Source organism: Pelophylax lessonae (genome assembly GCF_965119305.1).
Source record: "Pelophylax lessonae genome assembly, chromosome: 3".
Taxonomy (NCBI): domain Eukaryota; kingdom Metazoa; phylum Chordata; class Amphibia; order Anura; family Ranidae; genus Pelophylax; species Pelophylax lessonae.
In genome coordinates, this window is record NC_138770.1 from 686,155,277 (window position 1) to 686,180,403 (window position 25,127).

A 25,127-nucleotide genomic window follows, 5' to 3' on the forward strand; every position below is an offset into this window, starting at 1 on the left:
ATATTTGGTGTTATCGCTCTCACTCTCTCATACTGGTCACTGGAAGTTCAATATAGTACCTCATGGCAAAGAACTCTCTGAGGATCTGAAAAAAATAATTATTCCTCTACATAAAGATGGCCTAGGCTATAAGAGGATTGCCAAGACCCTGAAACTGAGCTGCAGCACGGTGGCCAAGACCATACAGCGGTGTAACAGGACAGGTTCCACTCAGAACAGGCCTCGCCATGGTCGACCAAAGAGGTTGAATGCCGTGCTCAGCGTCATATCCAGAGGTTGTCTTTGGCAAATAGACATATGAGTGCTGCCAGCATTGCTGCAGAGGTTGAAGGGGTGGGGGGTCAGCCTGTCAGTGCTCAGACCATACACCGCACACTGCATCAAATTGGTCTGCATGGCTGTCATCCCAGAAGGAAGCCTCTTCTAAAGATGATGAACAAGAAAGCCCACAAACAGTTTGCTGAAGACAAGCAGACTAAGGACATGGATTACTGGAACCATCTCCTGTGCTCTGATGAGACCAAGATAAACTTATTTGGTTCAGATGGTGTCAGGTGTGTGTGGTGACAACCAGGTGAGGAGTACAAAGACAAGTGTGTGTCTTCCTACAGTCAAGCATGGTGGTGGGAGGGTCATGGTCTGGGGCTGCATGAGTGCTGCCAGCACTGGGAAGACTGGGCCGCAGGGCAGTATTCCAACATGATAATGACCCCAAACACCTCCAAGATGACCACTGCCTTGCTAAAGAAGCTGAGGGTAAAGGTGATGGACTGGCCAAGCATGTCTCCAGACCTAAACCCTATTGAGCATCTGTGGGGCATCATCAAACGGAAGGTGGAGGAGCGCAAGGTCTCTAACATCCACCAGCTCTGTGATGTCATCATGGAGGAGGGGAAGAGGACTCCAGTGACAACCTGTGAAGCTCTGGTGAACTCCATGCCCAAGAGGGTTAAGGCAGTGCTGGAAAATAATGGCGGCCACACAAAATATTGACACTTTGGGCCCAATTAGGACATTGTCACTTAGGGGTGTTCTCACTTTTGCTGCCAGCGGTTTAGACATTAATGGCTGTGTGTTGAGTTATTTTGAGGGGACAGTAAATTTACACTGTTATACAAGCTGTACACTCACTACTTTACATTGTAGCAAAGTGTCATTTCTTCAGTGTTGTCACATGAAAAGATAGAATAAAATATTTACAAAAATGTGAAGGGTGTACTTACTTCTGTGAGATTGTGCAACTAAAAGCAAAACTTTTTTTTTTAGTTTTTGATAGAGTGGCGATGGATTATAACATCAGTTTTTATTGCTGCCTGACCCCGCTAGGGAGATTCATCCTCTCTATTTGTCCTATTTACCATTATCACTGAAGGTGAAAGTAAAAGAAAATCACACATTTTGGGTTGTCCCCAGAAATGTAATATAGGGGAAATCTTCCAATGGGGACACTAGTTCTGGTGACCCAGGGGGTCCCAAAGGAATTCCCTTAAATTGCTGGAATTTTCTCTCACTTTCTGTTTGGCTGTGGGACAGGAAGTGAAGGGAAATCTCCCCAATGGGACCCACATGGAAAAAAACAAATTTGCCCAGGGTTTTAACCCTCCCTTACTCTATACAAAGTGAAAAAATAACGTTTTGCCTATAGTTCTACTTTAATATGTGACTCTCGCTTACCTCTTGCTGCAGGTAGTCCAGAGCCTGGCTCAGTTCCCTCATTTTGTGTTCTGTGTGGTCTTCCTGTTCAAACCAGAAAAGGAAAAACTATTGTAGACACATAATAAATTCAAGCTGGATAGAAGCAACATACTGTATGTGCAGGTCTTTATTGTTATTAATATTATTTCTAATATCAATAATCAAGCTGGCTTTTGCTGGCAGCAAACTGAAGAAGTAATCAGTAAAAAAAAAATGGATAAAAGTACAAAAAATGATATAAAATAAAAAAAAAAAACAACAAAAAAAAAAGTAGTAAATATTAGCAAAGTATAAAGCATATTTAGGTCTTTATTACTATTATTATTAATAATATTATCATTACTATATATTAATTTTCAAGCTGCCCTGCGCTGACAGCACACTAGAGACGCAGACCGCCGCACCTACACAGAGTGCGGGGATTCAGGTCGTCAACATTCCAGCTGCACCAATCAACAACACTTACACTCTCTTAGCAGCATTTTTGATTGGAGAACAGTGCAGGGGGGCGTGTTGGACTGCTGGAGATTCGGACTGCGTGGAAGCAGAGGCCTGGATCTACAATCAGGGCAGCCTAATATACAGTGGGGAAAATAATTAATTGATCCCCTGCAGATTGTGTAAGTTTGCCAACTAACAAAAAAATTAAGGGTCTCTAATTTTTATTATTGGTGTATTTTATATGATAGAGACAGAATATCAACGAAAAATCCAGAAAAAAAATGATACAAATGTTTTAAATGGAGTTGCAGTTCAGTGAGTAAAATAAGTATTTGATCCCCAAGCAAAACATGACTTAGTAGTTGGTGGAGAAACCCTTGTTGGAAGCACAGAGGTCAGACGTTTCTTGTAGTTGGGGGTCACAGAGGTCAGACGTTTCTTGTAGTTGGGGGTCACAGAGGTCAGACGTTTCTTGTAGTTGGGGGTCACAGAGGTCAGACGTTTCTTGTAGTTGGAAGCACAGAGGTCAGACGTTTCTTGTAGATGGAAGCACAGAGGTCAGACGTTTCTTGTAGATGGAAGCACAGAGGTCAGACGTTTCTTGTAGTTGGGGGTCACAGAGGTCAGACGTTTCTTGTAGATGGAAGCACAGAGGTCAGACGTTTCTTGTAGTTGGGAAGCACAGAGGTCAGACGTTTCTTGTAGTTGGGAAGCACAGAGGTCAGACGTTTCTTGTAGTTGGGAAGCACAGAGGTCAGACGTTTCTTGTAGATGGAAGCACAGAGGTCAGACGTTTCTTGTAGTTGGGAAGCACAGAGATCAGACGTTTCTTGTAGATGGAAGCACAGAGGTCAGACGTTTCTTGTAGTTGGAAGCACAGAGGTCAGACGTTTCTTGTAGTTGGGAAGCACAGAGGTCAGACGTTTCTTGTAGATGGGAGCACAGAGGTCAGACGTTTCTTGTAGTTGGGAAGCACAGAGGTCAGACGTTTCTTGTAGTTGGGAAGCACAGAGGTCAGACGTTTCTTGTAGATGGGAAGCACAGAGGTCAGACGTTTCTTGTAGTTGGAAGCACAGAGGTCAGACGTTTCTTGTAGTTGGAAGCACAGAGGTCAGACGTTTCTTGTAGTTTGGAAGCACAGAGGTCAGACGTTTCTTGTAGTTGGAAGCACAGAGGTCAGACGTTTCTTGTAGTTGGAAGCACAGAGATCAGACGTTTCTTGTAGTTGGGAAGCACAGAGGTCAGACGTTTCTTGTAGATGGGAGCACAGAGGTCAGACGTTTCTTGTAGTTGGGAAGCACAGAGGTCAGACGTTTCTTGTAGTTGGGAAGCACAGAGGTCAGACGTTTCTTGTAGTTGGGAAGCACAGAGGTCAGACGTTTCTTGTAGTTGGTGACCAGGTTTGCTCACATCTCAGGAGGGATTTTGGTCCACTCTTCTTTACAGATCTTCTCTAAATCCTTAAGGTTTCTTGGCTGTCACTTGGAAACTCGAAGATTCAGCTCTCTCCATATAATTTTGTATAGGATTAAGGCTAGGCCATTCCATGACCTTAATGTGCTTCTTCTTGAGCCACTCCTTTGTTGCCTTGGCTGTATGTTTTCGGTCATTGTCATGCTGGAAGACCCATCCATGATCCATCTTCAGTGTTCTGGCTGAGGGAAGAAGGTTCTCATCCAAGATTTTACAATACATGGCTCCGCCCATTGGCCTCTCAATGCGGCAAAGTCTGCCTGTACCTTTATCAGAGAAACAGCCCCAAAGCCTCATGTATCCACCTCTGTGCTGGACTGTAGGGATGGTGACTGTAGGGACAGTGACTGTAGGGACGGTGACTGTAGGGACGGTGACTGTAGAGACGGTGACTGTAGGGATGGTGACTGTAGGGACAGTGACTGTAGGGACGGTGACTGTAGAGACGGTGACTGTAGGGATGGTGACTGTAGGGATGGTGACTGTAGGGATGGTGTCTGTAGGGATGGTGACTGTAGGGATGGTGACTGTAGGGACGGTGACTGTAGGGACGGTGACTGTAGGGATGGTGACCGTAGGGATGGTGACTGTAGGGATGGTGACTGTAGGGATGGTGACTGTAGGGATGGTGACTGTAGGGAAGGTGACTGTAGGGATGGTGACTGTAGGGATGGTGGCTGTAGGGATGGTGTCTGTAGGGATGGTGACTGTAGGGATGGTGACTGTAGGGACGGTGACTGTAGGGATGGTGACTGTAGGGATGGTGTTCTTAGGGTCATAGTCAGCTTTTTTCTTCCTCCAAACATCGCGAGTCGAGTTAATACCAAAGAGCTCAATTTTGGTTTCATCTGACCACAGCACTTTCTCCCAATCCTTCTCTGAATCATTTAGATGTTCATCAGCATGACTGTACATGTGCCTTCTTGAGGAGGGGGAATCATCCTGTTTGGGGGAAGAAAAATGCCAAGGCAACAAAGGGGAATACGCAAGAAGAAGCACATTAAGGACTAATCCTATAGCAAATTTATTGAGGGAGCTGAAACTTTGAGTTGCCAAGTGACAGCCAAGAAACCTTAAGGATTTAGAGAAGATCTGTAAAGAAGAGTGGACCAAAATCCCTCCTGAGATGTGTGCAAACCTGGTCACCAACTACAAGAAACGTCTGACCTCCGTGCTTCCCAACTACAAGAAATGTCTGACCTCTGTGCTTCCATCTACAAGAAACGTCTGACCTCTGTGCTTCCAACAAGGGTTTCTCCACCAACTACTAAGTCATGTTTTGCTTGGGGATCAAATACTTATTTTACTCACTCAACTTCAACTCCATTTATAAAATTTATACCATGTGTTTTTCTGGATTTTTGGTTGATATTCTGTCTCTATCATATAAAATATACCTATGATAAAAATGATACACCCGCCATTTCTTTGTAAGTGGGCAAACTTCTGCAAGGGATCAAATCATTATTTTCCCCACTGTAGGGCTGCCATATTAGTAAATAATAATAATAAAAAATAATTCAGATTCAAAGCACCTAACTAATACCAAAGGAAATGAAATAATAATAACAATAACAATAGCAAAAAAAAAACAATAATAGTAACATAGTAACACTATAGACCCTTAATTTCTTTGTAAGTGGGCAAACTTACACAATCTGCAGGGGATCAATAATTATTTTCCCTACTGTAGGGCTACAGTATTAGTAAATAATATTAATAATAATAATAAGTCATTCCGATTCAAAACACTTAACTAATCCCAAAGGAGAATAAATAATAATAATAACAATAGCAAAAAGAAAACAAACAATAATAGTAATATAGTAACGTGAGTTACTTTGCTTTGGACACTCAGAGGAAAAGAGTTCACTTCAGGTTTAGGATTGGCAGAAATCATATTATTATTATATATTGTATTTATATAGCGCCGACAGTTTACGCAGCGCTTTACAACTCGAGGGTCGACAGTACAAATACAATACACTGTAATACAGGAGGAATCAGAGGGCCTGGCTCGTTAGAGCTTACAATCTAAGAGTTAAGTAACAATAATCACAATGCTTATGGAATATTATCCCAGAATAATACAAGGATGACTGCCAAGAGCAACTTTTTATGATAAAAACTTGAACTGGAAAATAAAAATGTGTGCCAGTATTGATTAGCGCTGCACACAGCTGATTTCTTGTAAAGTTCCTGTTATGCAAATTCTCCATCTGGCTTATTTAGTGCAGGAGTTCAATGAACTCAAAGAGCCTCAACATTTACTAACCAAACTGATTTTTATTTTATTCAATCTAGAGTAGGGAAAGAGATTCGGATTGGTTGTTCTGGCTTGCTTTTGCAGAGTGGACTTTTGCCTTACTGTTCATCTACTGAAACAGTACTTCTACCAATGCTATATATATATATACACAGTACAGACCAAAAGTTTGGACACACCTTCTCATTCAAAGAGTTTTCTTTATTTTCATGACTATGAAAATTGTAGAGTCACACTTCAAGTCACCTGAAATGGTCTTCCAACAGTCTTGAAGGAGTTCCCAGAGATGCTCAGCACTTGTTGGCCCTTTTGCCTTCACTCTGCGGTCCAGCTCACCCCAAACCATCTGGATTGGGTTGAGGTCCGGTGACTGTGGAGGCCAGGTCACATGGCGCAGCACCCCATCACTCTCCTTCTTGGTCAAATAGCCCTTACACAGCCTGGAGGTGTGTTTGGGGACATTGTCCTGTTGAAAAATTAATGATGGTCCAACTAAACGCAAACCGGATGGAATAGCATGCCGCTGCAAGATGCTGTGGTAGCCATGCTGGTTCAGTATGCCTTCAATTTTGAATAAATCCCCAACAGTGTCACCAGCAAAGCACCCCCACACCATCACACCTCCTCCTCCATGCTTCACGGTGGGAACCAGGCATGTAGAGTCCATCCGTTCACCTTTTCTGTGTCGTACAAAGACACGGTGGTTGGAACCAAAGATCTCAAATTTGGACTCATCAGACCAAAGCACAGATTTCCACCGGTCTAATGTCCACTCCTTGTGTTCTTTAGTCCAAACAAGTCTCTTCTGCTTGTTTCCTCTCTTTAGCAGTGGTTTCCTAGCAGATATTCTACCATGAAGGCCGGATTCACACAGTCTCCTCTTAACAGTTGTTCTAGAGAATTGTCTGCTGCTACAACTCCGTGTGCCATTGACCTGGTCTCTAATCTGAGCGATTTCTGAGGCCGGTGACTCGGATGAACTTATCCTCCGCAGCAGAGGTGACTCTTGGTCTTCCTTTCCTGGGGCGCTCCGCATGTCAGCCAGTTTCTTTGTAGCGCTTGATGGTTTTTATGACTGCACTTGGGGAAACTTTCAAAGTTTTCCCAATTTTTCGGACTGACTGACCTTAATTTCTTAAAGTAATGATGGCCACTCGTTTTTCTGTACTTAGAATTTGTATTATGGCAAGAAAAAAGCAGCTAACAGTCTATTCAGTAGGACGATCAGCTGTGTATCCACCTGACTTCTGCACAACACAACTGATGGTCCCAACCCCATTTATAAGGCAAGAAATCACACTTATTAAACCTGACAGCACACACCTGTGAAGTGAAGACCATTTCAGGTGACTACCTCTTGAAGTGTGACTCTACAATTTTCATAGTCATGAAAATAAAGAAAACTCTTTGAATGAGAAGGTGTGTCCAAACTTTTGGTCTGTACTACATATATATAACAGCTTCTGGCTGTCAATGGTTGCTAAGGAAGTGGAGGGCGCTACCACCCTCTCCCCAGTAATCTCTGACATCACCAGCATTTATTTTTGGGGGACCTTTGGAGGGATCCTGGTGCCTTTTATTTTTTTTTTTTTAAGATGCCAGCAGGAAAATGTCATTTACTGACAATTTAGAAACACAGCTTTCCTTTGTATATGCTACAAGGTAACAGCAGAAGGGGCCGATCTGTGTCAGGAGCTGTACAGGCACCAGGATTTAAATGGTTTTATCATTCTTGAGCCGGGATCTCAGTCCATGAAGCAGACAGCAACCCTGGCTGCAGGGCTGGCTGGCCCAAGACACTGTGCTGCCTGGGTCCAGGAATTAAATGCTGCCCCCCCCCCCACCCAAAAAAAAAATCACGCCCACCGAAAGGCTCCCAAATCCATTATTTTATAGAAATATAACATTTAGAAAATATTATATATACTGTTATCTTCTTCCATAACTCACCACCGGACCGGTCCACCAATCACCCGCTGTCTCTCCTCCTGTCACTCCTGTGTCTGCCACTGCCCTTGAAAATCAAGCCTGCCCTGCGTGAGATGGAGTGCGCTTATGTCTGACGTCATAGCGCATGGGACATTCCCCGGAGGAGACGCTCCGCCTCCTCATACTCATCAGTTTGCAGTATGAGATGGGGAAATGCCGCCCATAACGTGACACACAAAACTGCTGGAAAAAAAAACTTGGTAGCCAGTTTGCACCCCCTCTCCAAGTGCCGCCTGGGTCCAATGGACCCAGCGGGACCCATGATAGGGCCGGCCCTGCCTGGCTGATGCCTTAACAAAGATGGTGTCATCTTTATGGAGAGAAAAACAGAGGAAGGCATTGTCAGGAGGAGTATTGTGATCTTTGTGAGAGGGAATAAATACATGGAAAGTTACAATGACACAATAATAGCGTACTGCACTTCTTATAGGGATGCAATCAGATGCTTAGGCCTACTATCACATTTACACTGTATGAGTCTCTCTGTGACTTCAGCACACTGACTGATGAGAATAGAAGCAATGACTATTATAGGAATGAAGTAACTTTCTAGCTTTAGGAAACAAGGAAACAATTGACAATCCTTCCCTGGAAATCTTTAATTCCATTCTCATTATTTCCACGTCCTTTATCACCGCCGCCTGATATAATTAATGCTGGGCCGGTGATTACACAGTGATGGTATCTGCTTGTCCTCTGGACGCCGACATATCAATAGATCAATCGGTATCTGCTGATCTCTGTCACTGGGCCGCGTTATCTTATCTCCTGATAATTGCCGCTTTAATGGGAACAGAACCCGATCTGCTGGCAGGACGCTCAGCGCTGAATCACCCAACGATAACTCCCGCCAAATCAAAGAATTTTCCATTTCCATTTATTTCTTTATGAAAGCGAATGTAATAAAAACATATTGAATATAACTGGCCTGAGAAAATCTTCAAGCAGATTTGTAGTTCACAACACAATATTCAAATTAAAGCCAGGAGTCTTCAATATTAGATTGCAAGCTCTCAGGATCTGGGCCCTCCTAAACCTCTGGTATTTAATTGTTTACTGGATCTGGTCACTGGAGACCTGACCCACTATGGGGCACTATACCTCCCTCTGACACCAATGATGAGGCACTATTCCTCCCACTGACACCAATGATGGGGCACTATTCCTCCCACTGATACCAATGATGGGACACTATTCCTCCCACTGACACCAATGATGGGGCACTATTCCTCCCACTGACACCAATGATGGGACACTATTCCTCCCACTGACACCAGTGATGGGGCACTATTCCTCCCACTGACACCAGTGATGGGGCACTATTCCTTCCACTGATACCAATGATAGGGCACTATTCCTCCCACTGACACCAGTGATGGGACACTATTCCTCCCACTGACCCCAATGATGGGGCACTATTCCTCCCACTGATACCAATGATGGGGCACTATTCCTCCCACTGATACCAATGATGGGACACTATTCCTCCCACTGACACCGATGATGGGGCACTATTCCTCCCACTGACACCAATGATGGGACACTATTCCTCCCACTGACACCAGTGATGGGGCACTATTCCTCCCACTGACACCAGTGATGGGGCACTATTCCTTCCACTGATACCAATGATAGGGCACTATTCCTCCCACTGACACCAGTGATGGGACACTATTCCTCCCACTGACCCCAATGATGGGGCACTATTCCTCCCACTGACACCGATGATGGGGCACTATTCCTCCCACTGACACCGATGATGGGGCACTATTCCTCCCACTGACACTGATGATGGGGCACTATTCCTCCCACTGACACCAATGATGGGACACTATTCCTCTCACTGACACCAGTGATGGGGCACTATTCCTACCAACGGACACCAGTGATGGGGCACTATTCCTTCCACTGATACCAATGATGGGGCACTATTCCTCCCACTGACCCCAATGATGGGACACTATTCCTCCCACTGACACCAGTGATGGGGCACTATTCATCCCACTGACACCAATGATGGGGCACTATTCCTCCCACTGACACCAGTGATGGGACACTATTCCTCCCTCTAATACCAATGGTAGGCCACTATTCCTTCCACTGATATCAATGACGGGGCACTGTGGTGAATTGGTACTATGGGGTCAGCTTTGAATGGAAGGTGGGTATTGCAGCCAAAGCTGACCACTACATTATAGAAGCCCAAGTTTAGCCTGGAGCCACTTTAGGCACACCTGCTTGTTAAGGTCAATAGCCACACAGGAAATTATCTGTCTGTAGCTCCATAATTTGATCAATCAAATATGATCAAGAGGTTCTGTTGATGCTCATCCAAACATTAGAAGAAGGAAGGGCTCATCCAAACATTAGAAGAAGGAAGGACTCATCCAAACATTAGAAGAAGGAAGGGTTCATCCAAACATTAGAAGAAGGAAGGGTTCATCCAAACATTAGAAGAAGGAAGGACTCATCCAAACATTAGAAGAAGGAAGGACTCATCCAAACATTAGAAGAAGGAAGGCTCATCCAAACATTAGAAGAAGGAAGGACTCATCCAAACATTAGAAGAAGGAAGGGCTCATCCAAACATTAGACGAAGGAAGGGTTCATCCAAACATTAGAAGAAGGAACGGCTCATCCAAACATTAGAAGAAGGAAGGACTCATCCAAACATTAGAAGAAGGAAGGACTCATCCAAACATTAGAAGAAGGAAGGCTCATCCAAACATTAGAAGAAGGAAGGACTCATCCAAACATTAGAAGAAGGAAGGACTCATCCAAACATTAGAAGAAGGAAGGCTCATCCAAACATTAGAAGAAGGAAGGGCTCATCCAAACATTAGAAGAAGGAAGGACTCATCCAAACATTAGACGAAGGAAGGGTTCATCCAAACATTAGAAGAAGGAAGGACTCATCCAAACATTAGAAGAAGGAAGGCTCATCCAAACATTAGAAGAAGGAAGGGCTCATCCAAACATTAGAAGAAGGAAGGGCCCATCCAAACATTAGAAGAAGGAAGGGTTCATCCAAACATTAGAAGAAGGAAGGGTTCATCCAAACATTAGACGAAGGAAGGACTCATCCAAACATAAGAAGAAGGAACGGCTCATCCAAACATTAGAAGAAGGAAGGCTCATCCAAACATTAGATGAAGGAAGGACTCATCCAAACATTAGAAGAAGGAAGGACTCATCCAAACATTAGACGAAGGAAGGGTTCATCCAAACATTAGAAGAAGGAAGGGCTCATCCAAACATTAGAAGAAGGAAGGGCTCATCCAAACATTAGAAGAAGCAAGGGTTCATCCAAACATTAGAAGAAGGAAGGGCTCATCCAAACATTAGAAGAAGCAAGGGTTCATCCAAACATTAGAAGAAGGAAGGGCTCATCCAAACATTAGAAGAAGGAAGGGTTCATCCAAACATTAGAAGAAGGAAGGACTCATCCAAACATTAGAAGAAGGAAGGCTCATCCAAACATTAGAAGAAGGAAGGACTCATCCAAACATTAGACGAAGGAAGGGTTCATCCAAACATTAGAAGAAGGAAGGGCTCATCCAAACATTAGAAGAAGGAAGGGCTCATCCAAACATTAGAAGAAGCAAGGGTTCATCCAAACATTAGAAGAAGGAAGGGCTCATCCAAACATTAGAAGAAGCAAGGGTTCATCCAAACATTAGAAGAAGGAAGGGCTCATCCAAACATTAGAAGAAGGAAGGGTTCATCCAAACATTAGAAGAAGGAAGGACTCATCCAAACATTAGAAGAAGGAAGGCTCATCCAAACATTAGAAGAAGGAAGGGTTCATCCAAACATTAGAAGAAGGAAGGGCTCATCCAAACATTAGAAGAAGGAAGGGCTCATCCAAACATTAGAAGAAGGAAGTCCCATTCACACATTAGAAGAAGGAAGGGCTCATCCAAACATTAGAAGAAGGAAGGTTCATCCAAACATTAGAAGAAGGAAGGTTCATCCAAACATTAGAAGAAGGAAGTCCCATTCAAACATTAGAAGGAAGCTTCCTGACATAGGCTGATCTTGAGCATAGAATGATGATTGCTTGTTGCATCATATATAAAACTGCTGATCTCCTGGGAATTTACAAGGAATAGTGGAAAGACAAAAACACCCAGTTAGAAGCAGTTTTGGGGGAAAATAATTTCCTAATGAGAGAGGTCAGAGGAGAATGGTGCTAGGAAGTCCACAGCTGCTCATATAACAGCTCTGCATCTTTGAACACCGGCTACAGAAGGCCACACTGGGCTCCTCTCCTGTCAACTAAGGACATGAATTTGAAGTAATGGGCACCAGATCACCAAAAGTTGACCACTGATTTAAGCTTGAGGAGATGTTACCTAGACTTCTGTAACAGGATTAGAATTTGATGAGCACAGATCCCATGCAATGGTATGGAATGGGCAGCATAATAAGTGGTTGACAGATTGACAGCAACAGTGTAATGCTATTGAGTCAACCTGGATCAAAATGTCCAATGTCCATCTTTGAGTCCACATAAAGATCTCAGGTTGTTATGAAGGTAAGAGTGGACATATCCAGGACTAGATTGGTGCATCTAGTAAAGTGGCCACTAAGTGTATATTAAAGAGGTTGTAAACTCGGTAAAATATATATTTTTTTTTTTACAACCTGAAAGAGAAATACATAATGAGCTAGTATGCATCGCATACTAGCTCATTATGAAATACTTACCTTAGAACGAGCCCCCGCCGTGCCGTCCGCTCTCCTCTATGACGGGCGACATGTCTAGTCGCCCGACTTCCGGGATCGCGGCATCCGGCCATCTGATTGGCCGGAGCCGCGGTGACGTCACTCCCGCGCACGCGCGCGGGAGCTGACAGTCACGGCACGGGGCTCTGAAGGAACGGCACGAGCGGCCGTTCCTTCAGAGCGCATGCACCAGTGACGTCACTGGATGCATCGAAGGTAAATATCTCCTAAACGGTACAAGTTTAGGAGATATTTACAGTACCTATAGGTAAGTCTTATCATAGGATCACCTATAGGTACAACTTACAGAGGAGGGTTTACTTCCTCTTTAATACGTAGGCAGGTGCAATTAGTCTTTCCACCTGTGGGTGGCCATGTGCCATTATTATTGCATAGGAAGAAGGGGTCTTGTAGGGGAGTTGGCTCTTTGGAGATTCTATCCAGTGCCCCAAGGGGAGAAGTTGTCCCATCGGACACAGAACTCTCGGGAGACTTAGTAGCCATCTTGAGTGAGGGAACCTTTTAAATAGGGAAACTCGTGTTAGTTTGGCACATAGGGAAAGATTCCAGTTATGCAGGGAAGGCTCACTCATAAATACATTCACTCCGGGAGCTGGTCAGGTAGTGTGGAGCTAGTGTAGACTGCTGAATTCACTCCTCTGGTATTCCACCAAGGGACACTATCCCTGGTAGCTAAAGCCATCCTACGGTAACGTGTTTTAACCACTTAAGCCCCGGAAGATTTACCCCCTTCCTGACCAGGGCCTATTTTGCGATTCGGCACTGCGTGATTTTAGCGGACAATTGCGCAGTCGTGCGACGCTGTACCTAAACAAATTTAAAGTCCTTTTTTTCCCACAAACAGAGCTTTCTTTTGGTGGTATTTGATCACCTGTGCGATTTTTTGATCATGCGCTATAAACAAAAAAAGAGCGACAATTTTGCAAAAATAACAATATTTTTCACATTTTTTTATATGAAATTCCCCTAAAAAAATGTAAAATTCAAAATTTTTTAACATTTTTGGCCAATTTGTTTTCTGCTACGTATGTTTGGTAAAAAAAATCGCAATAAGCGCATTTTGATTGGTTTGCGCAAAAGTTATTGCGTTTACTAACTAAGGGAAAGATTTTTGTCATTTTTGTTGTTTTTTTTTTTAACGAGTAATGGCGGCGATCTGCGATTTTTTTTTTGCGGGACTGCGACATTGTGGCGGACAGATCGGACCCTTGACTGACATTTTTGACACTTACCAGTGACATTACTACAGTAATCAGTGCTATACATATGCACTGTTACTGTAAAAATGACACTGGCAGGGAAGGGGTTAACTTTATTGGGGAAGGAGGGGTTCAGTGTGTCCCTAGGGGCGTGTTTCTAACTGTGATTGGATGTGGCTTTACATGTAACAGCAGAGACATATGATCCTACATAGCAGGACCTTATGATCTGTGCTGTTACACCAGGGAGAATGACAGACGGCTTTGTTTACATTAGCCTCCTGCCTTTCTCCCTTCACAGCGGACGATCGCGAGTGACCGGTGGACATCGGGTCCGCTGGTCACACGCACGGAGGTGTCCGTGAACGAGCCGGGGCGGGAGCGCGCCTCCGGGGGCGCGTGCTCGCCCCCTATTGGCTTACAGGCTAGTGACGTACCCATACGTCACTTTGCCTGGCCAGGGCTGACCGCCGCAGTATATGTTGTTGCGGCGGTCGGCAACCGGTTAACATACAGTATGCTGAGGCTGATTAGTCATTGCACTGTTGTATCAAGTACCAAAGACTTAATCTGTTGTACCTGGTGTAGGTCCCACCTACTCATATACTTATCCTACAACTTGTCCCTTTTATGATCGTGACCTGTTCTTTGTGGTAGTTGGGAACCGGATCCTTCCTGGTGGTTATGAAGAATACTGAAGACTTGCATCTCACTTGTGGTCCACCTACTTCTATTTATCAGGGTAGCAGACATTATAAGACTCCTCTGGTATATCCTTACCTGAACACAGAAGTTACATGGATCTTCCGCTGTTACAAAGATCAGGATCATCTTCCAATCATCCGCAAAAGAAACAACCTAGGAGCAGAAGTGACAATTTTATGCACCAATTACATTTCTTTATCGGCTTTTTCATCTTTGGAATTGATAATCTTACTTTTTGCATGTTTTACTTATTAATTGTTCTTTTCCCACAGAGCTTTACAGAAGATTGAGCCATGCATATCACTCTTGGCTCCCAGTGGAGCTTCAGCCTAAAGTACCCATCGCAATCAAATGTTTTGCCTTTTAGGAACTAAAACACCGGGGATCTAGCAAACTAAATGCCCTTTAGTTAAAGTTTACATCCACTTTAAGAGTCGGTTCACACTGGGGCGGCATGACTCTGTACTACTTCGGGGGGGACTTGTGAAGTCCCGTGCACCGCGACTTCGGTGCGACTTGCAGGGACTTCACATAATGGAAGTCTATGCAAGTCGCTCCGAGGTCGCCCAGAAGTAGTACAGGACCCTTTTTCTAAGTCGGAGCGACTTGTGTCGCTCCTATTAGAACAGGTCCTGTAGCGGTCAATGGACCGCAAGGGACCACGACTTGTCAGGCTGACAAGTCGCCTGACAAGTCGCGCTAGTGTGAATCGCGTCTAAAGCTGGCCATAGTTGGTTCGAATCTCAGCTGGTTCAGCAGGGACTGGCCGAGATTCGAACTATCTATGAGCAGGCCAGTTTTACCCAAGTAGATCCATCACTCAACTTGGATACAACTAGCATGTGGGATTTTAACATCCAATTTTTGCCAGAGGCCCAAAGAAATTCGCATCATCTATGGCAGTGATGGCGAACCTTGGCACCCCAGATGTTTTGGAACTACATTTCCCATGATGCTCAACTATACTGCTTATTGCCTGAGCATCATGGGAAGCGTAGTTCCAAAACATCAGGGGTGCCAAGGTTCACCATCACTGATCTATGGCCTGCCATAGCCATACAGAATCAAACATGCAGCAATTTTAAACTTTTTCAATGCAAGTTACCAAGATAAGCTGATACAAAATTGCACCGTCCATCACACTTACCAAATTTTGCTTGAGAGTTTGAACCAAGTTCTTGACCTCATCCACCAGGTTACTGTAATGCAAATACAAAGAAGATTTTAGAAGGTTTACAGGGTCTGGCAGAGCAATGTTCTATACCTTCCTGTGTAAATACTCACTTCTGTGACACCGGCGATATGTTGGAGACCGAGTAATACAATTTTTGTCCAACGTCTGCCAAAGAGGAACACAATAAACGTTTTTTGACATTAAATGCAACCATTGACCAAATGCTTACACGTTGCTAAGGGGCTGGGTGTATTTACTTATACATTGAGTCATTTTGTAGTTGATAAAAAGGAAGAAGCAGATATTGACAAACAAGACTTCACCAAGATCAACATGGTTTAGGAATTCTCACAGGGGGGTACCTACAGGGGTCACAATTGCGGCCCCCTGTACACCTAGATAGGAGAGGCAGTGGCATATAGAGGAACCGATCTCCTCCCTCCTACAGCTGCCGAATGCCCGCTTCTCCTCCTCTCCCTCCCACAGGCATTCAGCAGCTGCAGGAGAGAGGGGATCAGTTCCTCCTATCCAGCTTCTTAATGCTCCCTCCCTTGGCCCCAGTCCTCACTACTGGCCCCCCTGTGATCTCTCCCGGCCCCCCCTGTGATCTCTCCCGGCCCCTCTGTGATCTCTCCCAGCCCCCCCTGTGATCTCTCCCGGCCCCCCCTGTGATCTCTCCCGGCCCCCCCTGTGATCTCTCCCAGCCCCCCTGTGATCTCTCCCGGCCCCCCTGTGATCTCTCCCGGCCCCCCCTGTGATCTCTCCCGACACTCCCTGTGATCTCTCCCGGCCCCCCCTGTGATCTCTCCCAGCCCCCCTGTGATCTCTCCCGGCCCCCCCTGTGATCTCTCCCGGCCCCCCCTGTGATCTCTCCCAGCCCCCCTGTGATCTCTCCCAGCCCCCCCTGTGATCTCTCCCGGCCCCCCCTGTGATCTCTCCCGGCCCGCCTTGTCCCCCACAGCCATGCTTAGTTCTCCCCTCCTGCTGGCTACTGCGGGGGGATGCTGTCAGTATGGAAAGCGGGGAAGGGGCCAGTAAATTTGTCATTTACAGGCCCCTTCCTTGTCTAAATGAATAGAGTCAGTGATCCGTACCGATCACTGACTTCATTCATAACTGAGACATAGTAAACTGTGTTTCTTATGGTTCAGTTTGTAAATGAATGTAAAGCTCTGCACAGAACTATTCCTGTCCATTCATACTGTGCTGCTGAGGCTGCAGAGATGGAGACTGAGGGCTGTGCTCTCAATTTCCTTTCTCTGTCTCAAAGGTGAAACATCAGAGATCTGTTTAGACCCCTAATATCTCACCAAAGCCCCCCCTATGGGACTCCTAAAATATTGTAAAAAATAATGAAAAGTAGTATTGTAAAAAAATATATATATATAATAAAATGGTAAAAAAAAATAATAAAACATTAAAATAATAAAAACTACTGACACCAGTGGCGGAACTACCAGGGTCACAAAGGTCGCACTTGTGAGAGGGCCCCGGCGTTCTGCCACTGGGCTCAGAGGGAAGGGCCCCAGGCAGGGGGCAGGGTGGCCCCCTTCCTTGTTTCTTGCACCCGGTCCCTGAAGGAAATGAAGTTTCAGTTTTAGTGCCGGTTCACACTATAGCAATGTCAGACATGGCATGTTATTCGCACCGCACTGCTCTGCAGATCACATGCGATGTCTGTGCGATGCAAATCCCAGCCATAAAGATTGTGTGACTGAATTTGCATCTCAACCAGACCAAAGTCGTGCAGGACCATTTTTTTGGTCTGCATCAGAATCGGATCGCATGGGTGTTGCACTGCTTTCCTTTCCTGGCATGAGATACAATGTAACACAGCAGAACTCTACTCACATGACTCGGTGAACTGGCTGGCTCGTAGGAGGGTCTGCTCCAGCCTGGTGATAATAAGAGAGACGGCACCAATAAGGAACTCATTTATTCCAATCACTCCTCATTATTACCCCAAATCTAACACCAATCATATGATATCCTCACGGGTCAACCCCCCGCTCCATCAGACTCCGCCCCTCAATAAAAAATTCCCAGCTTACCTTGCAAACTGGCTCTTGTTGGAGCTGTCACCCGTCTTCTGTGGAACACAAGGATACAAGATTGTAAATAAAAGAGCAATATGTCACACACAAGATGTCATACTCAGCGGAGGGAGCCATGCTGACCGCTTTCGTCTTTAAAGAATAAAGGGGGGGGGGGAGGGTAACCTTTGAATTCACTAGGAAGGAACGTGCTTTCCCCTTTTTGCTAATTTTATTTGAATGATATTTAGGCATGTGCAGGGAGTGTGCCAGGTGTGCCTGGGCACACCCTAATCACTCAGTGCGATTTTCCCCTACTGCCTGGGCTTCGCCCTGTGTTGCACCCCCTGCAGTGCTGCTGGCTTCCCTCCTTTCCTCTCTTTTCCTCTTTGCTCGGCGGGGGATGTTTCAGGATGGAGAGTGGGGGAAGGGGCTAGTCGATATGTCATTTACCAACCCCTTCCTTTTCTAAATGAACACACTCACTCACTCACTGTGTTCATTCATAGCTGAAACATAGTAAAGTGTTTTACTAGGTAAGTGTTTACTATGCTTCAGTTTGTGAATGAACAGGAAGCCGCTCAGCACAGAGCACTTCCCATTCATTCACTTTGCAGTGCAGCTGAGGCTGCAGAGGAAGGCGTGTATGTTTGAGCTTTGGGGTGTACACCCTAATGTAATGGGCTGCGCACACCTACACTATATTACCAAAAGTATTGGGACACCGGCCTTTACACACACATGAACTTTAATGACATCCCAGTCTTAGTCCGTAGGGTTCAATATTGAGTTGGCTCCGCCCTTTGCAGCTATAACAGCTTCAACTCTTCTGGGAAGGCCGTCCACAAGGTTTAGGAGTGTCTATGGGAATGTTTCACCATTCTTCCAGAAGTGCATTTGTGAGGTCAGACACTGATGTTGGATGAGAAGGCCTGGCTCACAGTTTGCACTCAGAAAGGGGTAGACCCTCCATTATGCCTGTGACGGTTCTCATGTATCCCAGTCTTTGTAAATCTGGTAGCAGGGGGTCCTATGTATCCCGGTCATGGTGGATCTGAGAGTCAGTGGTCTCATGTATTCCAGCCACGGTAGATCTGGTAGCAGGTGGTCTCATGTATCTCGGTCATGGTAGATCTGGTAGTAGGTGGTCTCATGTATCCTGGTCATGGTAGATCTGGTAGCAGGTGGTCTCATGTATCCTGGTCATGGTAGATCTGGTAGCAGGTGGTCTCATGTATCCTGGTCATGGTAGAACTGATAGTAGGCAGTCCCATGTATCCTGGTCATGGTAGATCTGGTGGTAGTTGGCACTCTGATGTATCCCAATCATTTTTCACATACTGTATGCACCCACTTTGCAAAAAGATGCAATTTCCTTCTAAGATTGGTGACCAAGTGATGGTGGTCCATCCCAGGAGCACTCTGGGACCTGAAAACCTGGGTACAAGCCAGGGGTGTAACTACCGGGGTTGCAGGGGTTGCAATTGCAACCGGGCCCCATGCTCCAGGGCCTGTGCGGCTCCCCTGTACACCTGGATAGGAGGGGGGGGGGGGGCAGCATGTAGAGAAATCACTGTCCTCCTTTTTCCTCCTGTAGCTGCAGGAGGAGAATGGAGGAGATTGGTTCCTCTGTATGCTGCCCCCACCACTCCCCCTATCCAGTTCACTTGTGTTCTGCTGTCTCTGGGCCCCTGTGTGCTACCCTGCCCCCCCCCCCCCCCCACTGTGCTCCCTTCCCTCTCCTGCCGGCTGCTGCAGGGGATGTGTCACAACAGAGAACCAGGAAGGGGACGGGAAATATGTAATTTACCAGCTCCTTCCTTTTCTGAATGGACAGAGTCATAGTCAGTCACATTGTAAAAAAATAAAATAAAATGATAAAAAATAATCTAATTAAAATACCAAAAAATAAAAACTACTGACACCATTGGGTGAACTTCCAGGATCGCCCTGGCATTGCACCACCGTGGGGAGGCCCCAAGATGGCAGGAAGGGGGCCCACTGCAGAACCTGTGAAAGGGTCCCACACTGAGAGTAAAGGGCCCCAGGATCAGTGGGAAGAGCCCCAGGCTTAAAGGGAAGGGGTCCTGGGGGGCCCTTCATCATAGGTGTGCGCAGCCTATTGCATTAGGGTGTGCACCCCAAAATTTAAATACACATGCATATGTGTTTGCCTACATGTATATGGCCCCGGTACATTACTCTCCCTGCTGGCACAGTGAAATAGAAGTGTGTGGCACTTCTCTTATGGCAGAGCAGGTCAGAGGGAGATCTTTCCCATCTCCTCACTGGCAAACAGAGCGATAATGCTAATGTGCCCTAGGTGATTAGGGTGTGCCCAGGCACACCCGGCACACCCTGTGCGCACGCCTATGCCCTTCATGGTTTCTTGCACCGGGGGCCCTGAAGGTTCTAGTTATGCCTCTGGTACAAGCTATTGTGTGAACAGTAACGCCACGAACGGAAGTCAGCATTCGGTTCTGTTTGGCATGAGCCTAAAGCTGGGTACACGAAAATAAACTTACAGATTGCCGTACCAATTATGGGTACACATGGGCTGAAAATTGGCCGAAAACAGTGGGTTTGGTATTTTTTATAAAAGCTGTGGCAAATATCTCCCTCTGGTGTCCCCTTGTTGCCCCTCTAGGGAAGGAAACCCAACAGATGAAGAGTGGAATAATAAATACGCCCCTCCTAGATACTTACAATATTTAAGCTTCGGAGGGTAGAGATGACTTTAATGTTGGAAGGACTCAGAAAATGGACTGAAAGAGATGAGAAAAAAAATCCAGGTTATGGTTGCTGTAGGTGACACTCTAAGCTGACACTTCTATTGAGGGGGGACTTCTAGAGCCTGCGCTATCCCAGGCAGTGTTCTGCCATCTTCCAAATGTCCTCCAGTGGGAAAACTCACAGTAGCAATGAGTGAAGGGTCTGATTTCTTATGTCAGTTAAAGCAGGAAGCCAAACCCCGGTATAACTTCCTCCTTGCATATCATATCCCTCCCCTCTTCTGGGAGTGTCTAATTACTGTCTGTGCTGGCCCAGCTCCTGCACCCCTCACCTCCCTACATAATCATTTATGAAGCAACCAGGAGAATAACAAAGAGAAATACTATAGAGCAGACTTCAGTAAATGCAGAGGCGTAACTAGAACCTTCAGGGCCCTGATGCAAGAAACCATGAAGGGCCCCCCAGACCCCTGGCCGGGGCCCTTACCTTCAAGCCCAGGGCCCTTCCCACTAATCCTGGGGCTCTTTACACTCGTTGCATGGCCTTTTATTTCAGTCCCGCAGCAGGATTCTTTCACAAGTTCTGCAGTGGGCCCCCTTCCTACAATCTTGGGGCCTCCCCACAGTGGTGCAATGCCAGGGTCCGGTCGCAAGTGTGACCTTTGCGATCCTGAAAGTTCACCCACTGGTTTGCTACCGGGCCCCCTGGAGCATGGGGCCCGGTAGCGATTGCAACCCCTGCAACCCCTGTAGTTACGCCCCTGAGTAAATGGTGGACCGCGGTCCAGATCCGGACCGAGTGACACTCCCATCCAGACTGTCAGCCTGAGAGTCTGCAGCACTCGATCCTCGCTGCTCTGCCGTCATAGCAACCAATTATGTTACTTGTGCATCCTCAGCAAATTTCTCTGCCCAGCTCCCATCCCCTGCAACGGGCTTCTTCTTCAAACTTCTGCCCCTTCTTTGCCTGGCTACAGGGACCTATCCATCAAGTACACTGTTTCCTTAGATGGACTCTACCAATCTACAGGTGTACTGTGATGCCTCACAACTGAAATTTAAGGATGGGCACTCTGATGGGGACACCTGATCTATGGGGGCACTCAGATGGGGACACCTGATCTATGGGGGCACTCAGATGGGGACACCTGATCTATGGGGGCACTCAGATGGGGACATCTGATCTATGGGGGCACTCAGATGGGGACATCTGATCTATGGGGGCACTCTGATGGGGACATCTGATCTATGGGGGCACTCAGATGGGGACATCTGATCTATGGGGGCACTCAGATGGGGACACATGATCTATGGGGGCTACTCTGATGGGGACACATGATCTAAGGGGCACTATGATGGGGACGCCTGATCTATGGGGGCACTCTGATGGGGACACCTGATTTAAGTGGCACTCTGATGGGGACACCTGATCTAAGGGGCACTCTGATGGGGACACCTGATTTAAGTGGCACTCTGATGGGGACACCTGATCTAAGGGGCACTCTGATGGGGACACCTGATCTAAGGGGCACTCTGATGGGGACACCTGATCTAAGGGGCACTCTGATGGGGACACCTGATCTATGGCGGGACTCAGATGGGGACACCTGTTCTATGGGGGCACTCTGATGGGGACACCTGATCTAAGGGGCACTCTGATGGGGATACCTGTTCTATGGGAGCACTCTGATGGGGACACCTGATGTAAGGGGTACTCTGATGGGGACACCTGATCTAAGGGCACTCCAGTGCCGGGACAAGCTCATCTAGAGCCCAGGGCGAAAATGCCAAATTACTCCCCCCCCCCCCAAAAAAAAAATTGAGCACTAATTTGCATGCTCCCCCTAAGCATAAATCCCCTGTTCCTCCCAGAATAAATCCACGTCCCTGTGAAATCCCCTCTCCTGGCACAAATCTTTGACCCCACACCCCCCAGCTTAAATTCTCTCTCTCCCCATATGCCCTTAGCACAAACCCCCACCCCCAAAAAAAACTCTTCCCCCTCCTAGCACAAATCCTCTACCCCTCAAATTTCCCCTCGGAGCACAAATCCTTTTCCCATTCCAAATCCCCTCCTCCTAGCACAAATACACCTCGATCATCCCTACTAGCTTAAACCAACCTCCAAAATAAAAAAATTCTGATCTTAGCACAAATCCCCCTCCCCCTACCATATTACCTTTTCTAGCACAAACCCCCTCTTCTAGCACAAATCCTTTTCACCTATACCCCCCTTCCAACACAAATCCCCGCTCCTAGCAAACCTTTCCAAATTTCCCCTCCTAGAACAATTCGTACCCCCTACCACCCACCAGATTCCCCCTCCCAACACAAATTTTCTCCCCCCAATCTGCTCGCGGTGCCCCCCCTACGTCACATAAAACCACAGTGCCCAGGGCAGCCCTCCCTTCTGCCCACCCCTTGTCCCGGCCCTGGGGCACTCTGATGGGGACACCTGATCCTTAAGGGCACTCAGATGGGGACACCTGATCTAAAGGGCACTCTAATGGTGACACCTGATCCATAAGGGCACTCAGATGGGGACACCTGATCTAAGGGGACACTCTGATTGGGACACCCGCTCTAAGGGGGCACTCTGATGGGGACACCCGCTCTAAGGGGGCACTCTGATGGGGACACCTGATTAAAAGAGGACTCTGATGTGGGACACCTGATCTAAGGGGTACTCTGATAGGGACACCTGATCTAAGGGGTACTTTGATGGGTACACCTGATCTAAGGGGGCACACTGATGGGGAAACCTGATTTAAAGGGCACTCTGATGGGGACACCTAAGCTCTGGGGGCACTCTGATGGGGACCCCTGATCTAAAGGGGAATCTGATGGGGACACCTGATCTAATGGGTACTTTGACGGGTACACCTGATCTAAGGGGGCACGCTGATGGGGACGACTGATCTAAGGGGGCACTCTGATGGGGACACCTGATCTAAGGGGCACTCTGATGGGGACCCCTGATCTAAAGGGCACTCAGATGGGGACACCTGATCTAAGGGGCACTATGATGGGGACACCTGATCTAAGGGGCACTCTGATGGGGACACCTGATCTAAGGGGCACTCTGATGGGGACCCCTGATCTAAAGGGCACTCAGATGGGGACACCTGATCTAAAGGGCACTCTGATGGGGACACCTGATCTAAGGGGCACTCTGATGGGGACACCTGAAGGGGGTACACTTATGGGGATGCCTGATCTAAGGGGGCACTCTGATGGGGACACCTGATTTAAAGGGCACTCTGATGGGGACACCTAAACTCTGGGGGCACTCTGATGGGGACCCCTGATCTAAAGGGCACTCAGATGGGCACATCCAATGTAAAGGAGCACTCTGATGAGGGAACCTCATCTATGGGGGCACTCTGATGGGAACACATAATGTAAGAGTGCTATGGAAATTGTACATTTCTCATTTTTTGATAGACACACAATGACTACAAACTGTGACTGCTGAGTCACAGCACAGACTTAAGATTCGGACCTACGCTTTAAGAAGATTTTAGTGATCAGACCTCCCTAAATTTTAAATCATTATCCCTATTCTAAAGTGAGTGACAGCTCTGAGTCTGCTGGAGCTCCTGACGTCACATCCAAGATGGCAGCCAGCACCCAACAGCCGTCTCAGGGCTGTCTACACAAGGAAGGATTATACAGGGAAATAATGTGCATTAATTATGGGAAATGCTCATATCATTTAAAATGATTGGTAAAAAAAATATGAGAATATTTTTGTTGAAATGAATAGACTTGGGACGGGTGCTCTACTTACCTTGTGCATTTACAGGCCATCTGACTATTTCAGCTTTTATGCTTTCCACTAAATGTTAGAGATTTGAGGTGAAGCTGAACTTTGTTCCTCCATTCATTAGCCAAAAGCCTGTTCTGTGCATCCCTCTGATCTAGTTTCACTCGTTCAGTAGGTCCTGACTTTCCCTGACATCGATCGAACCGATGAAGAAATATTTTTCCTCTAAAAGGCAATACTGGCAGTCGCCTCGCTGGGGCTTTGGGTTTTGTTGGGCCGTCAGTATTTGAATTCATACAAAGGTTTCTATTTCTATCTGACTCGGGTCACTATACAGAAGATTTCACTCCTCGGGACAGTCAGACTTTAAAAACATAAAAGTTTCATAGCAGAAAAAAAGAATCCTTTGAAAAAGTTCTCAGTGTCTGGATACAATGTATCACTAATCGGAGGAAAGAGAGAGGAGTCTTCCTGGAGAGGAGTCACTCACCTGACGTTGGCTCCGCTCCAGATCCAATGTTTGTATTACTATTACACGGGAACAGATATCTCTGTGGAAGATAATGAGAGTTTAATGAACTACAAAGGAACGCGTTAGCCTTCGTACCCTCCCCCCACTCATCTACTCCTCTGATCAATATTCACCTTCATTGACTGAAAGTGGATCTGCACTTCAAAAAAGTGCCCTCAGGAATCTATCTCCTAAGATATACTATATTATCAAAAGTATTGGGACGCAGGCCTTTACACACACATGAACTTTAATGACCTCCCAGTCTTAGTCCGTAGGGTTCAATATTGAGTTGGCTCCACCCTTTGCAGCTATAACAGCTTCAACTCTTCTGGGAAGGCCGTCCACAAGGTTTAGGAGTGTCTATGGGAATGTTTCACCATTCTTCCAGAAG

The 25,127-nt window shown here is 46.3% G+C and overlaps 1 protein-coding gene across 1 annotated transcript in view; it reads right to left on the reverse strand.

The window, feature by feature from the left end:
* The window catches only part of PLB1 (phospholipase B1), a gene marked incomplete at its 5' end in the record, with an annotated part of 217,657 nt that extends 192,784 nt beyond the window's left edge, over positions 1-24,873 (reverse strand). Inside the window, 9 exons of the mRNA XM_082251005.1 lie at positions 1,675-1,737; positions 14,593-14,670; positions 15,665-15,716; positions 15,802-15,856; positions 17,543-17,586; positions 17,743-17,780; positions 20,431-20,489; positions 24,713-24,773; positions 24,868-24,873. Coding sequence (XP_082107131.1) covers positions 1,675-1,737; positions 14,593-14,670; positions 15,665-15,716; positions 15,802-15,856; positions 17,543-17,586; positions 17,743-17,780; positions 20,431-20,489; positions 24,713-24,773; positions 24,868-24,873 — 456 coding nt within the window. The remainder of the gene's footprint in view (positions 1-1,674; positions 1,738-14,592; positions 14,671-15,664; positions 15,717-15,801; positions 15,857-17,542; positions 17,587-17,742; positions 17,781-20,430; positions 20,490-24,712; positions 24,774-24,867) is intronic.
* Positions 24,874-25,127: the final 254 nt, after the last annotated feature.